The sequence below is a fragment of the Ruditapes philippinarum genome, unplaced genomic scaffold (assembly GCF_026571515.1).
Source record: "Ruditapes philippinarum isolate M1 unplaced genomic scaffold, ASM2657151v2 ctg53_1_1_1_1, whole genome shotgun sequence".
In the NCBI taxonomy this organism is placed as follows: Eukaryota; Metazoa; Mollusca; class Bivalvia; order Venerida; family Veneridae; genus Ruditapes; species Ruditapes philippinarum.
Genome location: NW_026855612.1, coordinates 84,592 through 102,141, shown reverse-complemented (window position 1 = coordinate 102,141; position 17,550 = coordinate 84,592). Strand labels below are relative to the sequence as shown.

At 35.8% G+C, this 17,550-nt stretch overlaps 1 protein-coding gene across 1 annotated transcript in view; it reads right to left on the bottom strand.

The window, feature by feature from the left end:
• Nucleotides 1-17,550, bottom strand: part of LOC132743895 (kielin/chordin-like protein) — a 146,143-nt gene that overhangs the window by 115,291 nt on the left and 13,302 nt on the right. The window contains exons 6-16 of the mRNA XM_060732489.1: nt 17,369-17,534; nt 12,465-14,117; nt 11,561-11,716; nt 11,222-11,316; nt 9,925-10,097; nt 8,469-8,562; nt 7,470-7,714; nt 3,488-3,581; nt 2,718-2,891; nt 2,317-2,502; nt 1,125-1,301 (exon numbers count right to left, since the gene is read on the bottom strand). Of these exons, the coding sequence (XP_060588472.1) occupies nt 1,125-1,301; nt 2,317-2,502; nt 2,718-2,891; nt 3,488-3,581; nt 7,470-7,714; nt 8,469-8,562; nt 9,925-10,097; nt 11,222-11,316; nt 11,561-11,716; nt 12,465-14,117; nt 17,369-17,534 (3,213 nt within the window). The remainder of the gene's footprint in view (nt 1-1,124; nt 1,302-2,316; nt 2,503-2,717; nt 2,892-3,487; nt 3,582-7,469; nt 7,715-8,468; nt 8,563-9,924; nt 10,098-11,221; nt 11,317-11,560; nt 11,717-12,464; nt 14,118-17,368; nt 17,535-17,550) is intronic.

Here is a 17,550-nt window from a genome sequence, read left to right as displayed (position 1 = left end):
AAAATTTCATATTATTTTCAAAGTAAAAGGGGCATAACTCTGCCAAATCATTGAACCATGACCAAATTTGAACTTGACCTGCGCATTCCTTTGACGTATCCATATGTCAAGTTTGAGTTGAATGTGTTGTACCATTAGGGAGTTAATGAATGGAAACTGAAAATTTCATATTATTTTCAAAGTAAAAGGGCATAACTCTGCCAAAAATCATCGAACCATGACCAAATTTGAACTTGACCTGTATTTTCTCATGACATATCAATATGTCAAGTTTGAGTTGGATGTGTTGTACCGTTGGGGAGATAATGAACGGAAACTGAAAATATCATATTATTTTCAAAGTAAAAGGGGCATAACTCTGCCAAAAATCATCGAACCATGACCAATTTCGAACTTGACCTGTATTTTCTCATGACATATCCATATGTCAATTTTGAATTGAATGTTTTGAACCGTTTGGGAGATAATGAATGGAAACTGAAAATTTCATATTATTTTCAATGTAAAAGGGGCATAACTCTGCCAAAAATCATCGAACCATGACCAATTTCAAACTTGACCTTTATTTTCTCATGACATATCCATATGTCAAATTTGAGTTCAATATGTGCAAGGGTTATTAAGATAATGAACGGAAACTGATGATGACGGAAGGACGGAATGACGGAATGACGGAACAGGGTAACACTATATGCCCCTGCCATTATATGGCGGGGGCATAAAAAGAATATGAATGTATTCATGTGATACATGTGTAGCTTTGATAAAACTATGAACTAATGATATAGAAGCACTTATTTTCATCAGCTGATGCATGATTTAAAAACAAATAAACATCCAAAGGTTAAGCATGACTTAAAGGTTTAAGTCCTTGTCTCTCAAGCATGGCACCAAGGGTTTGAGCCCTACTCTCTTCATGACCATTTTATCTTGTAAAAAAAACCAGATCTTGTAAGTTTCAGGCAATGAACCAAATTAATGTAAGTTAAAAGAACTTGTTTCTTAACTGAGCATAAATAATATGCTTAAGCATAAAATATGACTATTTGTGATATACATGTAGTAAATATTCTTTTAAGAATTTCTTGTACATATAAGTTCATTCACAACCAACATTCACATACCTGTGCACTGAGAGCAACATTCGCCGGGCCTGGTCACGCCATGATCACACTCTTGAGGACATCTCTGTATCCTTGAACAGGAACTAATGCCCTCTTCACACACACATTTCTCACATGGGTCTATCAAAGATGTCCATCTCTCCCCATTTTCATACTCTCTACCTTCTGCTAGACAAGCTTTAACACAGGGGTCAATAGAGATAATTAGCATGTAGGAAACAAATGGGACATGAATATAATAAGTAACAACTTTTTTTAATGTGGCAACACAGTTGGGCAAGCTCAGTCTTCCCTGTGAGCCTCAACAATGTACAAAACAATTTATACAACACAATACATCAATAAGAGATCAAATAATAACACAAGTTAATTACATAATTATACATTCAACATTGAAATACATGAGCTCAACCTTGAAAAAAGAGGAATCATGGGAAATACAATATCCGACAAAAATATTGAAGAAAACCATAGCTGTTACTGAATCTATATATTAACTCGTAGAATTGAAAAACTGAATAAATTGTAACCACAGTCTTCATTATGAATTATCACTTACATTATATAGGCAACAGGAAAATAAGTTTATATTTTGCTCACAAATTTCTTTGCTAAACTCTATAGTACCGTAAATCAGGTTATTTTCGTGTACAGTAAATTTCACAATTTTGGCAGTAATTGTATTGTAGCAAATTTGTTGTAAATGTTTCTTTTTCCATGTTTTTTTACTGACAAAGAGAAACCAATCGTTTTGTCAGAGATTGATTATTTTCACAGGTATAACTTCATTTTCAATTTTCCTATTAATGTATCACTTATAAGTATGTATCAGGTTTTTCACACTTATTGTCAGGTCTTAACTTTTGTAAACATTTTAGTGTTAATAATGGTTAATAATAGTGTTATAATACTCCTGTTTGCCCTTTATAAAGTACTTAAAATTCAATCATTTCAGAGGCACAATGTGCCTTTAAATATTCACTGATACACATACTTTTCCAGTAATGCAAGCTTTTTATGTCCTCTCCAAAAAAAGTTAGAAATTAACAAGGCTCTCTACTGTTGGTAGTACAATTTTTGTAATTGTATGAAATCTTTTAATTAAGACTGTTCCAAATTCAAAGCAAAACAAATTTATTCTGCAGATTAAGTGAGAGCATATTCAAACATGTTTCTATTATATGATACTTACTGGGACATTTTGAGGGGCAGCAGTCTCCAGGTAGGGTTATAGGTCTCCTACACGGCAAATCCATTCGTGGACAGGTAACGGGTGAACACCTTACGATGGTGTTGTCACATGTACAGTTGATACACCTGTCCTCGGGGGACCTGAATGACAAACCATGCCGGTATTGTCTACCATCATATGTACAGTCTGAAAGAAAAAGATAAATATTTAACAAAGTTATTTTGTAATTATATAACAGAAAGCTATTTCTTGCATATCAGACTGGTGTTTCCATTAGTTTTAGCCATGCTGGAAATTTCATCTGGCATGGGGTTGCCAGATGAGTCGCATGCTATAAATGGCATGCTTAGGATTAGGATAACGTAATTTCGCTGTTGAAACAAGCTTATCATGTGACCTACCATTATCACATCTTGGACAGCATTCTCCCTTTGGTGTAATCGCAGTCAGACACGGTGCTTGAGGACATGGGAGTGGATCACACACAACGTTACCATTACTACACACACATTCTGTACACTCATCTGGCATATAACTTTCTCCGTCTCTCAAGTCGCGACCAGCCACTGTACAACCTGGCAAAAATAAATTTGGAATGAAAAAGGTGAAACCTTGAAGAGAGAGAAAAACTATTTTCCTATCAATTTTCGGTTTGATTTTAGGAAAAACATAAAAAAAAACAGTACCTTAAGTAGCTTACTCTGAATCAAGTCTACAATAATTACTTTAAATGATAGATAAGGACAAAAAAAACTTTCATAAAGTAAAATATTCTTTTTTTGCAGGTCAATTACATTTAATGTTTTTGATGTGTAAAATTATCAGTAATATATCATGTACCGGGTATAGAGAAAAATAAAAATAAATGAAAAATTAATAGAAAGATAAATATACATTATATTAAAAAAGATAATTTATAAACAAAAATGAGCCGCGTCATGACAAAACCAACATAGTGGGTTTGCGACCAGCATGGATCCAGACCAGCCTGGGCATCCGCGCAGTCTGATCAGGATCCATGCTGTTCGCTATCAGTTTCTCTACTTGTAGTTGGGTTTGTTAGCGAACAGCATGGATCCTGATCAGACTGCACAGATGCGCAGGCTTGTCTGGATCCATGCTGGTCACAAACCCATTATGTTGGTTTTGTCATGACACGGCTCAAATTTACCGTCACAGGAAGGACAGCATTCTCCTGGAAATTTCCGAGGGTGGCTACAGTCAGGGGGGATACAGAAAATCCTGTCACACTCGACACGTCCATCCTATAACACAATGCTGTATCATGTAACACTGATTGTTGCATATGAGCACAAATTCAAGAGAAATTATGTCACATTTGTGCAGTTATGAGTTAAGTCCTTCTAAATCTAATAGGAGTTAGCCAGATATTGCACTAAGGTAAAGATTATGCCCATCCAAAAGTGAACTGGTGAAAGTGAAATTAAGTAATATTTAGTCATAATTCCCGAAATTTTTTATTATTTACTTGGTATGAATGATAGATAAATAACTAACGTGGCCCAAGGAAATTTCAGTAAATGTCTATCAAATTTACCCGTAACGTTTAATTCATAAAAAGTGTGGGGCAGTCTTTTTATATTTTGATAAGGTAATTTTATTTTTTATCCTAAACATTTTCCAGTATCAACTGTTGGACAATCACCATTATAACATACAATCTTTTACATATTTTTTTGTTGTTGTTGTAATAGTAAGCATCTTTATCACATTCCCATGCCGCTTGTGTTATTTTGTAAACTAGAAATGTGTCCATAGGACACGGGTGCCCCCACCTCGCCACTGTTCTGTTAATCTTATGACTCTAGGTCAAATATTTTTTGAAAACTAAAAATCTTTTACTAAGTAAAAGGCAAGAACTTTACAAATACTGAATAAATCCACAACCCCAAGGTGCATAAGTACACATGCTGACCAACATTCTTGTAAACTTTCAGGCCTACAAGTGAAATACTTTTTGAGCTATGCATGAACAAGTTGAAAATTGCAAATTTATACCACTGTAAGACAATGGCAATAACTCTAACAAAACTGAAAAATAATCCACATGCAAAGTCCCAGGTGCATAGCTTCACAGTGATGTGAATCATTATTCCTGTAATTTAGTGATGTTGATCATTATTCCTGTAAAGTTAGTTGATTCTAACTCAAGCACTCGAGGAACAAATAACAACATAATGAAACGGTTTTTACTAAGTCAAGGGAAATTACTCTACAATACTGGATAAATCCACAAGCGAAACCCCAGGTGCAAAACTAAATATGCTGAGCAAAATTCCCGTAAGGTTTAATGACTCTATGTCAAATCCTTTTTGAGTTACATGTGACACAAGTTGAAAATTGCAAAAAAATTCTAAGTCAAGGGCAATAACTCTAAAAATACTAAAAATATCCAGATATAAATACCCAGGTGCACAACTACACATGCTGATCAACATTCCTGTAAAGTTTCATGACTCTAGGTCAAACACTTTTTGAGTTACATGCGACACAAGTTTAAAATTGCAAAATTTTACTAAGTCAAGGGCAATAACTCTAAAAATACAAAAAATATACAGATGAAAATACCCAGGTGCACAACTACACATGCAGATCAACATTCCTGTAAAGTTTCATGACTCTAGGTCAAATACTTTTTGAGTTACATGCGACACAAGTTGAAAATTGCAAAAATTTTACTAAGTCAAGGGCAATAACTCTAAAAATACTAAAAATATCCAGACGAAAATACCCAGGTGCACAACTTCACATGCTGATTAACATTCCTGTAAAGTTTCATGACTGTGTCAAATTATTTTTGAGTTACATGTGACACAAGTTAAAGTTGTGAATTTTTACTGTCAAGGGCAATAACTCTAAAAATACTAAATATATCCAGATGAAAATACCCAGTTGCACAACTACACATGCTGATGAACATTTCTACTCGAAGTGCAATACTTTTTGAGCTACATGCAACACAAGTTGAAAATTGCAAATTTTAACTAAGTCAAGGGCATTAACTCTTAAAATACTAAATATATCCAAATGAAAATACCCCGGTGCACAACTACACATGCTGATCAACATTCCTGTAAAGTTTCATGACTCTAGGTCAAATACTTTTTGAGTTACATGCGACACAAGTTGAAAATTGCAAAATTTTACTAAGTCAAGGGCAATAACTCTAAAAATACTAAAAATATCCAGACGAAAATACCCAGGTGCACAACTACACATGCTGATTAACATTCCTGTAAAGTTTCATGACTCTAGGTCAAATACTTTTTGAGTTACATGTGACACAAGTTGAAAATTGCAAAATTTTACTAAGTCAAGGGCAATACTAAAAATATCCAGACGAAAATACCCAGGTGCACAACTACACATGCTGATCAACATTCCTGTAAAGTTTCATGACTCTAGGTCAAATACTTTTTGAGTTACGTGCGACACAAAAGAGAACGGACGGACCGAAGGACGGACGGACAGACGGACAAGGGTAAATCTAAATGCCTGCCACTAAAGTGGGGGCACAAAAACGCATGGCCGTGCATATATTTTGACATGGTGTCATTTGTGTTATATCAGTGCATCAATGAAAAGTGATTCTTTTTCACTGCAAACAGTCTTATTTTGGATATCTAATACGAAAATGATGAATAGAGGATACTAAATGAGTCCAGGTTCATTACAGAATTTATTGAACATTTTTAATAAAATAATATCATGCTTAATAATATTACACTTTAGAGAGGCTCACATAATAAAATTTTACCCAACAAATGCTATTAATTCGGTAATGAACTTACTCTCATTCAATATCCTCTATTTATCATTTTGTATATGTATGTAAATACATACATGTGTACTGCTACATATAAAACAAGAACCCGGTTTGAGCCGGGTGATGCTCCCCGAATAGGTTTTGGACACAGGAAAGTACACCTCTTGTAGTTTCAGAGTTATGTCCCTGGAAAAGGTTCAAAGTGCAATGATTCCAAAATTAGGCAAGGCAGAGTTACTGTTCTTTGCACTGCACTTGTAATCAATGCCATCTATCAACCTAAAAAGTTTCTTGTTGATACCTCTTATGGTTTCTGAGTTATGACCGGGACAAAGTTCAAAATATAAAAATGAACAAAGTGCAATAACTACAAAATTTGGCAAGGCGGAGTTCAAGTACTTAAGCACTGCACATCTACCCATTGAGATCTGTCTACCTACAAAGTTTCAGGTTGATATATTTTATAGTTTTAGAGTTATGTCCCGGACAAGATTTTTCTTAAAGGGGAGATAATTCAAAAACTGGGCAAAATAGAGTTATGGTTCTTTGACACTGCACTCCCCCTCAATGAGATCTATCTACCTACAATGTTTCATGTTGATATCTCTTGATATCTCTTAAAGTTCAAAGTGTTAAAATTAACAAAGGGCAATAACTCCAAAATTAGGCAAAAAAGAGTTATGGTTCTTGTGCACTGCACATCAACCCATAGAGATCTATTTACCTACAAAGTTTCATGTTGATATCTCTTATTGTTTTAGAGTTATTGTCCCGGACAAGATTTTTCTAAAAGGGGAGATAATTTAAAAACTGGGCAAAATAGAGTTATGGTTCTTTGACACTGCACTCCCCCTCAATGAGCTCTATCTACATACAATGTTTCATGTTGATATCTCTTACAGTTTTTGAGTTATGTTCCGGACAAAGTTCACACTGTTAAAATTAACAAAGGGCAATAACTCCAAAATTAGGCAAAAAAGAGTTATGGTTCTTGTGCACTGCACATCTACCCATTGAGGTCTATTTAACTACAAAGTTTCATGTTGATATCTCTTATAGTTTTAGAGTTATGTCCCAGACAAGATTTTTCTAAAAGGGGAGATAATTCAAAAACCGGGAAAAATAGAGTTATGGTTCTTTGACACTGCACTCCCCCTCAATGCCATCTACCACTGTATGAAGTTTAAACAAATTATCTCCAAGGGTTTTCAATTTATGCTCCGGACAAGACAACGGACGGACAGACGGACAAGGCGCCGACTATATGCTCCCCCGAAATTTTTCGGGGAGCATAAAAATTATATCCTTAATTTCATTAAGTTTCTTAACAAGAAATGTAGATGAGTAAGTTATTATGGAAATTTACCACACAAGTGCAACTTTGACATGGACTTTCCTTCCATGTGTCGCCATTATCCCTGTTACCACAATCTAAACACGTGGGACAACATTCGCCATCAAACGTCTGCTGCGACGAGCATGAACCAAGGTCTGGGCAGTTGACGTAACTGCAGTCAATGTTACCATTGCTACAGAAACATTTATTACATTTGTTATCCGCTGGCGTAAACTCTTGACCATTCCTTATACGAACACCGTCATACTCGCAGTCTTAGAAAATAACATTACATCAACAGTTAATACAAGTTTTTTAAATATTTAATTTATTTTATTATATATGTTTCTTCAAAAATTAAATCATGCAAAATAAGTGAAACACATTTGACCTGATAAATAAAATAAATGAAGGTTTTATCAAATAATCATTTAAACAAGCAATCCTTGTGGAAATATGACGCATTTAAAAATTTTTTGCAAATACAGCGACACAAAAGTTGGCCTTAACAAATGAAATAGTCTTATCAGCAAACTGTTTTTGATTTGTAATTCTGTTTTTATATTTCTTTTAAAATTGCTGAATTAGCTTGATTTTGAAATACCTGAAAGTTGTGCAACAACGAGAACATGTTATATTATAAGAATCTTACACCATCTGCTGGTACAGACCAGAAAATCTAGCTCGAGGGTAGCTGTTTACGGCAGTAACAAGGCTCTTCCGAGTTTCTGCTAAACAGTTACCCAAGAGCTAGATTTTCTGGTCTGTTACGACAGCCGGTGTTTGATTCTTTTACTTGCATATAACATACTAATCATATTTCGGAAAGAAATATGAAAACTAATATTTTTTAGCAATTGTTTTATAGAAGCTTATGAATTATAACCAATACATTAATGGTATCAAAATGAAGTCTTTCTAAGAACGCAATTCATTCATTAAAACTGTTTGTGGATTAATGTTTTTAGATATGTAAAACAATGGCTATTTCATTGTCTTATTACTAAAACAAAGTATATATATATTTACCAGCACATTGTAGACAGCACTGGCCGGGTATTTTTACAGGATGTGTACACAATATTGGTTCACATGTCTCCTCTATACAGGTCACTAAACCATCCTGAATATAGAAAAAGTGAAGATATAAGGCCTACTTCTTGTTTGTTTGTTTCATTTAACGCCTTTTCCCAACAGTATTTCAGTCATATAGGCGGGTTGTTTCCTAACCATCGTTCCTGGAGAGTTACACCAGTACTAGACTACCTTCCTCCGCGCTAAACTACCATAGCCTCTCCTGGGGATCGAACCCACGCCAAAGAGGTTACTGGATTAGAAGTCATCGACTCTAACCCCTCGACCACGGAGGCGGTTCAGGCCTACTTCTGCATACAAGACAATGGCAAGGGTACACTTTAAGAACCAAAACCACAAGACAAGTATATAGAGGATATTTGTTTGTTTTGCATGTAAGATTGAAATATAATTTCACTGAGTGAACACCAGATGCAATATTTTCATGAGTGGTGTAGCCACGAGTGAAAATATAATAGCTGGTGTTCACGAATGAAATACATTTCAATCTTATATGTAAAACAAATAAATTTTCTTTTTATTTTATGCTTTCAAGTGATTTTAAGTATTTTTTACTGATTTTGCCGCATAACGTCACGCATTCTCCTTTGTGACGTCATCACATCATGATGTCACATCATCAATTTTGAATATAGGTCTGTTAAATTTCTCTAATTTTGTTACATTTTTAACATGATGTATGATGACATCGACTTTCTTTTCCTAAAGAAACAAGATTTACGCATTTATTTCTGCCTGTTATTCCATTTAGTTATGATTTTCTTTTCATCCGCATTAAGATATAGTCCAGCTACAGTGAAAATTATATTTTATACATTTCACTAGTGGTTTATCAGTATGTAATTATCTGATATATTACAATAAAACACTGGAAAGCATGAAATAAACTAATTTTTCATTGTGTTTTATGAAGAGTTTTAAATAATAAAATTATATCTGTATACATTGTATTAACTATTTTGTTCCTTTATTGGCTTTTACATCGCACCACCACAGTGTAATCAAAATGGGAACTTTCCAGCTTTACAGGTGGAGGAAGACCTCAGGTCTTCCGAGCATTGTTTCAGGCATAAACAGGCATCTGAGTAGAACCATCAATGCTCCATAAGCTAGCTGGATAGTTTCCTCACGTGAAAGAATCTAAAGTCCCTGTCAGGATTTAAACCCACAGCAGTGAGGGGCAAGTGGTTTGAGGTCAATGACCTTAACCACTCGATCACACAGCCTTACCATAATACATTTGGTTGGCCATTAGATTAAAACTAGACCATAACACATAATATTACTTTAGTGCAGTAACGAAATAAGTTCTATTAAATTTAATAGGAGTTAATCAGTTATTGCACTAAGGTGGCCAATTAAGTGCATAAAGAATTGTAAGTAAGATTACCTCACAGGAGCATGTTTCACAGTCGGAGGTGGACCAGGATGTACCGTCCCCTCTTTCTATATCATATCTGTCTATACATCCCGAGCATTGTAAAACATTACCAGATATACCATGATACCATTCATACTGGCATCCCCCACAATTGTTCACCCTACATAAAGCATCTGGATAACCTAAAATACATTTAAATACAAAGTATATTGCTGATAAAATATTAAGATATTATACAATAATGTGTCAATCAAATTTTGTGTGTAACAACCACAGTTTATTTAAAAATTATATCTAGTCGAATTAAGTCACTTGACTTCTGAAAGAAGAAACCAAGGAAAATAACTGGTAGAAGGAGCAGTCAAGAAAGATACCTCAAGGAATGAGCCAAGAAAGCTGACTGATGGATTGAGCCAAGAAAGTTGACTTGTGGCAAAAGCCAAGAAATGTGACTGAAGGAATAAGCCAAGAAATGTAACTGAAGGAATAAGCCAAGAAAGTTGACTGAAGGAATAAGCCAAGAAAGTTGACTGAAGGAATAAGCCAAGAAAGTTGACTTAAGGAATAAGCCAAGAAATGTGACTGAAGGAATAAGCCAAGAAAGTTGACTGAAGGAATAAGCCAAGAAAGTTGACTGAAGGAATAAGCCAAGAAAGTTGACTGAAGGAATAAGCCAAGAAAGTTGACTGAAGGAATAAGCCAAGAAAGTTGACTGAAGGAATAAGCCAAGAAAGTTGACTTAAGGCATAAGCCAAGAAAGTTGACTGAAGGAATAAGCCAAGAAAATTGACAGAAGGAATAAGCCTATAAGTTGACTAAAGGAATAAGCCAAGAAAGTTGACTGAAGGAATAAGCCAAGAAAGTTGACTGAAGGAAAAAGCCAAGAAAATTGACAGAAGGAATAAGCCTATAAGTTGACTAAAGGAATAAGCCAAGAAAGTTGACTTAAGGAATAAGCCAAGAAAGTTGACTGAAGGAATAAGTCAAGAAAGTTGACTGAAGGACTAAGCCAAGAAATTGACTGACAAAATAAGCCAAGAAATCTAACTGAAGAAATAAGGCAAGAAAGTTGACTTAAGGAATAAGCCAAGAAAGTTGACTGAAGGAATAAGCCCAGAAAGTTGACTGAAGAAATAAGGCAAGAAAGTTGACTTAAGGAATAAGCCAAGAAAGTTGACTGAAGGAATAAGCCCAGAAAGTTGACTTAAGTTGACTTAAGGAATAAGTCAAGAATCTTAACTGGTGAAAATAATCCCAGTATCCTTCATTTTAAACATAATCCAGTTGACATGTAAAAATTTCATACCTGGACACTTCCTGTCATAACAAAGATTCTCACTGCATTCCACTGGTGCCTGTCCAAATGGACATGCTGTGTAGTAGTATGTATAAAAACACAAACTGAAATAATATAGAACATATGTACATTATCAAATCTACAAAGTTAAAGTTAAGTTGAAATAATGAATTTTTCAAGTTGGTAAAAAAAACTTATAAGAAATTTTCAAAGCATGAAAAACACTGGTATTTTCAAAGTATATGTATGAAAAACAAGGGTCAATTTAAAAATGAAATATATTCTGATCAGCTATAATAAAAGCTTCAGGTTCTAAAGGTAAAGTTTGATAATGTTTAAAAATAAAACCTTTTGTCAGGACCAACTGGCAACCAGATATTATCATCGGTGATACTACTGGTGCGTATTTCTGGTCTCGAACTTGTGACCCTCTCCTGGGCCCTGCCCACAATACCCTCCAGAAGTGGCACCTGCGACCCCCTCTGTAGCCAATTCACTGTATATCTGTAATAATGCAAATATATTCCAAAAAAAAAGCATTTTATTTCATGTGAACTAGATTGTGGTAATTTGAGCTATCACATTACTTGTATCATAGTATATGAATATGTTTCAGTTAAATCATAAACTCTTAAATGTACAGTGCATTAACTTGAGTGCAGGTATTAGTTACCTACACCTCATTGTCTGTTGAGGATAAAAATAGAGCATGCTCGTTGATTGGCTATATTTATTCTGGGGTTACCTATTATGACGACAGGGAAATGGATGATGACAGAAAATTTGGTGATGAAGTGCAGACAAAATTACCACATAGACAAGATATTTAGATGCTCATGCATTGGTTTATTTTTTGGGAGGTTTCATATTGTGACAACAGGGAAAGAATTTTTATTTGTGCCTTTGAAGAGAAAGAGCATTAAAACTCTTGGCAATCTGACTAATACTTGGGGGCTATGCCTCCAACATACAAATCAGATAGCCTTGTGATTTGATGCTCTTTCTATTACTTACTCAGTTATATGTGCTTTATTAAACAGGCAACATTATTTTACACGTTAAAACTGACGACCTAAGAAAAATTTTATTGAAAGATGTCCAATTTTAATTTGAAATAATAACAAGATTACTTTATCAACGTAACAACCATACAGCACTTTTAATGACTAATAAGTCAATAAAAATCTAGAATATAGGAAGATTTATAAAACTTTTACATTTTTACTGTTGCGTTTTAATTCTTTATACTTACATCCATTCAGGAAGGTTATTCAGTGCAGGACATATTCTGGTTATAATCCGAATGGCCTTATCATCAACAGCATCAACTTGTATCTCAGCCCATCGTTTTACTATCACCAACATCGGCCCAAGGAAGTAACGATTACATCTTCGCTGGTCGTACCCAAATGTGTCAAATCCAAACATATCAAAACCTTTTCGGTCCAAGCCATATCTATCAAAGCCATATTTGTTATAACCATATGCATCAAACGTGTCCGGAAAGGTATTGACTAGGGAAGTCACATTTCTACTGAAACCAAAAGGCGTTGTACCAGACTGATCAAACCCGTAACGATCATAACCACTTCTATCAAAACCTTTTGAATCATAACCATCAATGTTAAAATTGTCTTCAGAAAAACCAAACCTATCTAAACCCATGCTGTCGTAACCGTTTCGTTTAAAGCCCTGACGATCAAATCCATTTACATTATAAATTCCTCTGTTGTCTGCATCTCCGTTACGGTTCACACCATACACATTGAAACCTTCATTATCATAACCTTCTCTATTGAAGCCATGCCTGTCATAACCAAGAGAGTTATAATTGAGATTTGGCAGCGTGACATTGCAAACTGCAGCTTCTGAAAGAGCAAAGTATGTAACACACATCTGTTTCTTACTGTCCATGACGTCGTCTGGTGAAAGTTTAAACGGCATCATGGGAATGTAACGGAGTTCTTGCGGATAATTAAGGAGGCCAGCTTCATGTTTATTCTGCCAATCCAACCACATCCTATCAATAAATGCTGCCACTGAAAAAAACAATGGATCATATGGGCTCAGGTCTGATTCCATGTGACCTCCAACCCAGGATTTAAACATATTAAAGTACAATTCCATATGAAGTCTGAATTTATCATACGATGGTTCATTCAGTGCAATCTGTAAGTCAATTACATCTGGGAGTGGAACTTCCAAATTGAATCTCCTTCTCAAGCAAGGAACCAGATATGGCGGGTAATAGTCTTTGAATGCATGATGATCAACACATCCAGTAATATCGGAACCATCTCCACCAAATTTATCTGCAGCCCATATAGTTGCTTTTTGCTGGTTTCCTGCATTAAGTGTCCAATCATAGTATGGTATGGTTATTGAACAATCAGTCTCCTGTAGCTTCTGCTCAACCATACGCAGGAAGTTCCTGTGCCATGGAAGTGAGGCTGTATTTCCGACAGCTTGAGCTTTATGATCGGCATATAGTTTAGCGAAGCGAAACCAGTCTGAGGGGAATCCCTTCTTATTCAAGTTTTTCACAGCATCCTGGTATTTCTGTAGCTCTTCAGTGGTCATATCGCGTATTTCTTTCCTGCGATAAATCTGAGGACACGAGCATTCAACAGCACCTGTGTATGTACATGTACAAAACTGGCAACCGGCACGGAAGGTTTCCCCAAATTTGTATGACATATTATTATAAGCGCAGCCGCACTTGGCCTCCCTGCAATTAACGTCCTCACATTTTTTACCTCTAGAGAATTGTATCACATCTGTGTATTCATTCTCTTGGTTTTGACATTGTGCAAGAGTAGCCTGTCTACACCTATATACATATTCTGTGTATGTTCCAAAGGCATTCAAACCGTTTCTGTTGAAACCCTCACAGTTATAGCCAAGTCTGAAGAAATAACAGTTATGAAATAAACCTTTTAGTATCAAAGAACATCATTGTAATGTAAAACATAACAGAGTTTACATGCAAAGGTTATCAAAAGGGTATAATTCACTTGACGGATTTCCATTGAGGTCCAAATGCCATAAAATATAAAATTTTAATTTGTAACATAGATCAACTTTGGCACATAAAACTGAAATATATGCAAAAATATGATAAAGAAATAACATAGAATTAAATAGATCATAATTTTGTGTGATTCTTAGGAAAATTGAAGTTAAAAGCATTTAATCGCTTTTCATTTTGGGTCATTTTCCATAACTGAAATAATTATTCTGGAAAAACAGACTGAGCAAATGATCTGAAATTGTGCACAAAAGTAATTGGTCCATAGCTTTATCAAATGTTATAGGAATAAAAAAATTTTTTTGAGTCTCTTTGTGTCAAAAACCCTTTACAATCGGTTCAACGGTCTTCATGGCAAATGATAAACTTTCTAAATGTTAAGCGGCTTTCAGTTTTTCCTAATGTAACATATGTTATTTTTGAATACATCGTTCTATATAATGGTCAAATCAAAAGAAATGACGTGGAAAATGATTTTTGCCAATACATAAACAATGAGGAAACCCCTTGATATCTTCTAATCTACCGGTCCACTCTCTATATGTAAACAAGATATGTTTGTAAAACATGTATGCCCCCTATCAGCAGCCAATGAGTCATGTGATAAGGTTATTATGCATGACTTCTGACCCAGTGATCAAACAATTAATAAGGGTTATCAAGTATAACTGGTCATGACCTTAACCTTTGACCCCTTAACCCCAAAATCCAATAGGGGTCATCTGCTGGTCACGACCAATCATCATACAAAGTTTGAAGTTCCTAGGCCTAAGCTTTTTAAGTTAATTGATCGGAAACCGTTTTAACATACAAGGTCAATGTGACCTTGACCTTTGACCCCTTGACCCCAAAATCAATAGGTCATCTGCTAGTCATGACCAATCACCATACCATGTTTGAAGTTCCAAGGCCAAAGGGTTCTTAAGTTATTGATTTGAAAGCATTTTTACCTACAAGGTCAATGTGACCTTGCCCTTTGACCCTTAACCTCAATATCAATAGGGGTCATCTACTGGTCATGACCAATCATCATACCAAGTTTGAAGTTCTTAGGCCTAGGGGTTCTTTAGTTATTGATTCGAAACCGTTTTTACTTAAGAGGTCAATGTGACCTTGACCTTTGACCCCTTGACCCCAAAATCAATAGGGGTCATCTACTGATCATGACCAATCACAATATCAAGTTTGAAGTCCCTAGGCCTAAGGGTTCATTCGTAATTGATCGGAAACCGTTTTTACCTACAAAGTCAATATGACCTTGACCTTTGACCCCTTAACCCCAAAATCAATAGGGGTCATCTGCTGGTCATGACCAATCACCATACTAAGTTTGAAGTTCCTAGGCCTAAGGGTTCTTTTGTTATTGATCGGAAATTGTTTTTACCTTCATGGTCAATGTGACCTTGACCTTTGACCCCTTAACCCCAAAATCAATAGGGGTCATCTGCTGTCATGACCAATCACCATACCAAGTTTGAAGTTCCTAGGCCTAAGGGTTCTTTTGTTATTGATCAGAAACCGTTTTTACCAAAAAGGTCAATGTGACCTTGACCTTTGACCCCTTGACCCCAAAATCAATATGGGTCATCTACTGATCATGACCAATCACCATACCAAGTTTGAAGTTCCTAGGCCTAAAAGTTCTTTAGTTATTGATCCGAAACCGTTATTGCTTACAAGGTCAATGTGACCTTGACCTTTGACCCCTTGACCCCAAAATCAATAGGGGTCATCTACTGATCATGACCAATCACAATACCAAGTTTGAAGTTCCTAGGCCTTAGTTCTTTAGTTATTGATCGGAAACCGTTTTTGCTTACAAGGTCAATATGACCTTGACCTTTGACCCCAAAAACAATAGGGATCATCTACTGATCAAGACCAATCACCATATCAAGTTTGAAGTTCCTAGGCCTTGAGGTTCTTTAGTTATTGATTGGAAACCGTTTTTGCTTACAAGGTCAATGTGACATTGACCTTTGACCCCTTGACCCCAAAATCAATAGGGGTCATCTACTGATCATGACCAATCACCATACAAAGTTTAAAATTCCTAGGCCTTAAAGTTCTTTAGTTATTGATCGGAAACCGTTTTTGCTTACAAGGTCAATGTGACCTTGACCTTTGACCCCAAAATCAATAGGGATCATCTACTGATCATGACCAATCACCATATCAAGTTTGAAGTTCCTAGGCCTTAAGGTTCTTAAGTTATTGATCGGAAACCGTTTTGCTTACAAGGTCAATGTGACCTTGACCTTTGACCCCTTGACCCCAAAATCAATAGGGATCATCTACTGATCATGACCAATCACCATATCAAGTTTGAAGTTCCTAGGCCTTAAGGTTCTTTAGTTATTGATCGTAAACCGTTTTTGCTTACAAGGTCAATGTGACCTTGACCTTTGACCCCTTGACCCCAAAATCAATAGGGGTCATCTACTGGTCATGACCAATCACCATACCAAGTTTGAAGTTCCTAGGCCTTAAGGTTCTTTAGTTATTGATCGGAAACCGTTTTTGCTTACAAGGTCAATGTGACCTTGACCTTTGACCCCTTGACCCCAAAATCAATAGGGGTCATCTACTGGTCATGACCAATCACCATACCAAGTTTGAAGTTCCTAGGCCTTAAGGTTCTTTAGTTATTGATCGGAAACCGTTTTTGCTTACAAGGTCAATGTGACCTTGACCTTTGACCCCTTGACCCCAAAATCAATAGGGGTCATCTACTGGTCATGACCAATCACCATACCAAGTTTGAAGTTCTTAGGCCTAAGGGTTCTTTAGTTATCACTCGGAAACCATTTGGTCTACGGACCGACGGACCGACGGACCAACGGACCGACGGACCGACAAGTGCAAAGCAATATACCCCCTTTTCTTCGAAATGGGGGCATAATTAGTAAAACAGGCGCTTTGTTTCCTGGTCTTCTAAATTTAGAAATGAACATCACTGATCATAGTGATGGGCTATAAATAGCTCTCGGGATACTGTTTTGAAGAAGGCTTAACAGTGATATGATGCACTTTTCAAAGATAAAAATCACTGAAATACTTCATGTGAAACAACACAGAATTGTTTTTTCAACAAAAACAAAAAAGCTGAAGGCCACTTTAAACCATACCTATTATATCCTTCCTCATCATAGCCATCCTTGTTGTAGTCTATGTTACCATCATATTCCCCGGCCTGGTTATAACCTGTTAGATTATATCCTTCACGAGTGTATCCAGCTTTATCCAGGCCCCATCTATTATAGCCTTCACGATCTAAACCATTACGATCAAATCCTGAAAAATATGGGAT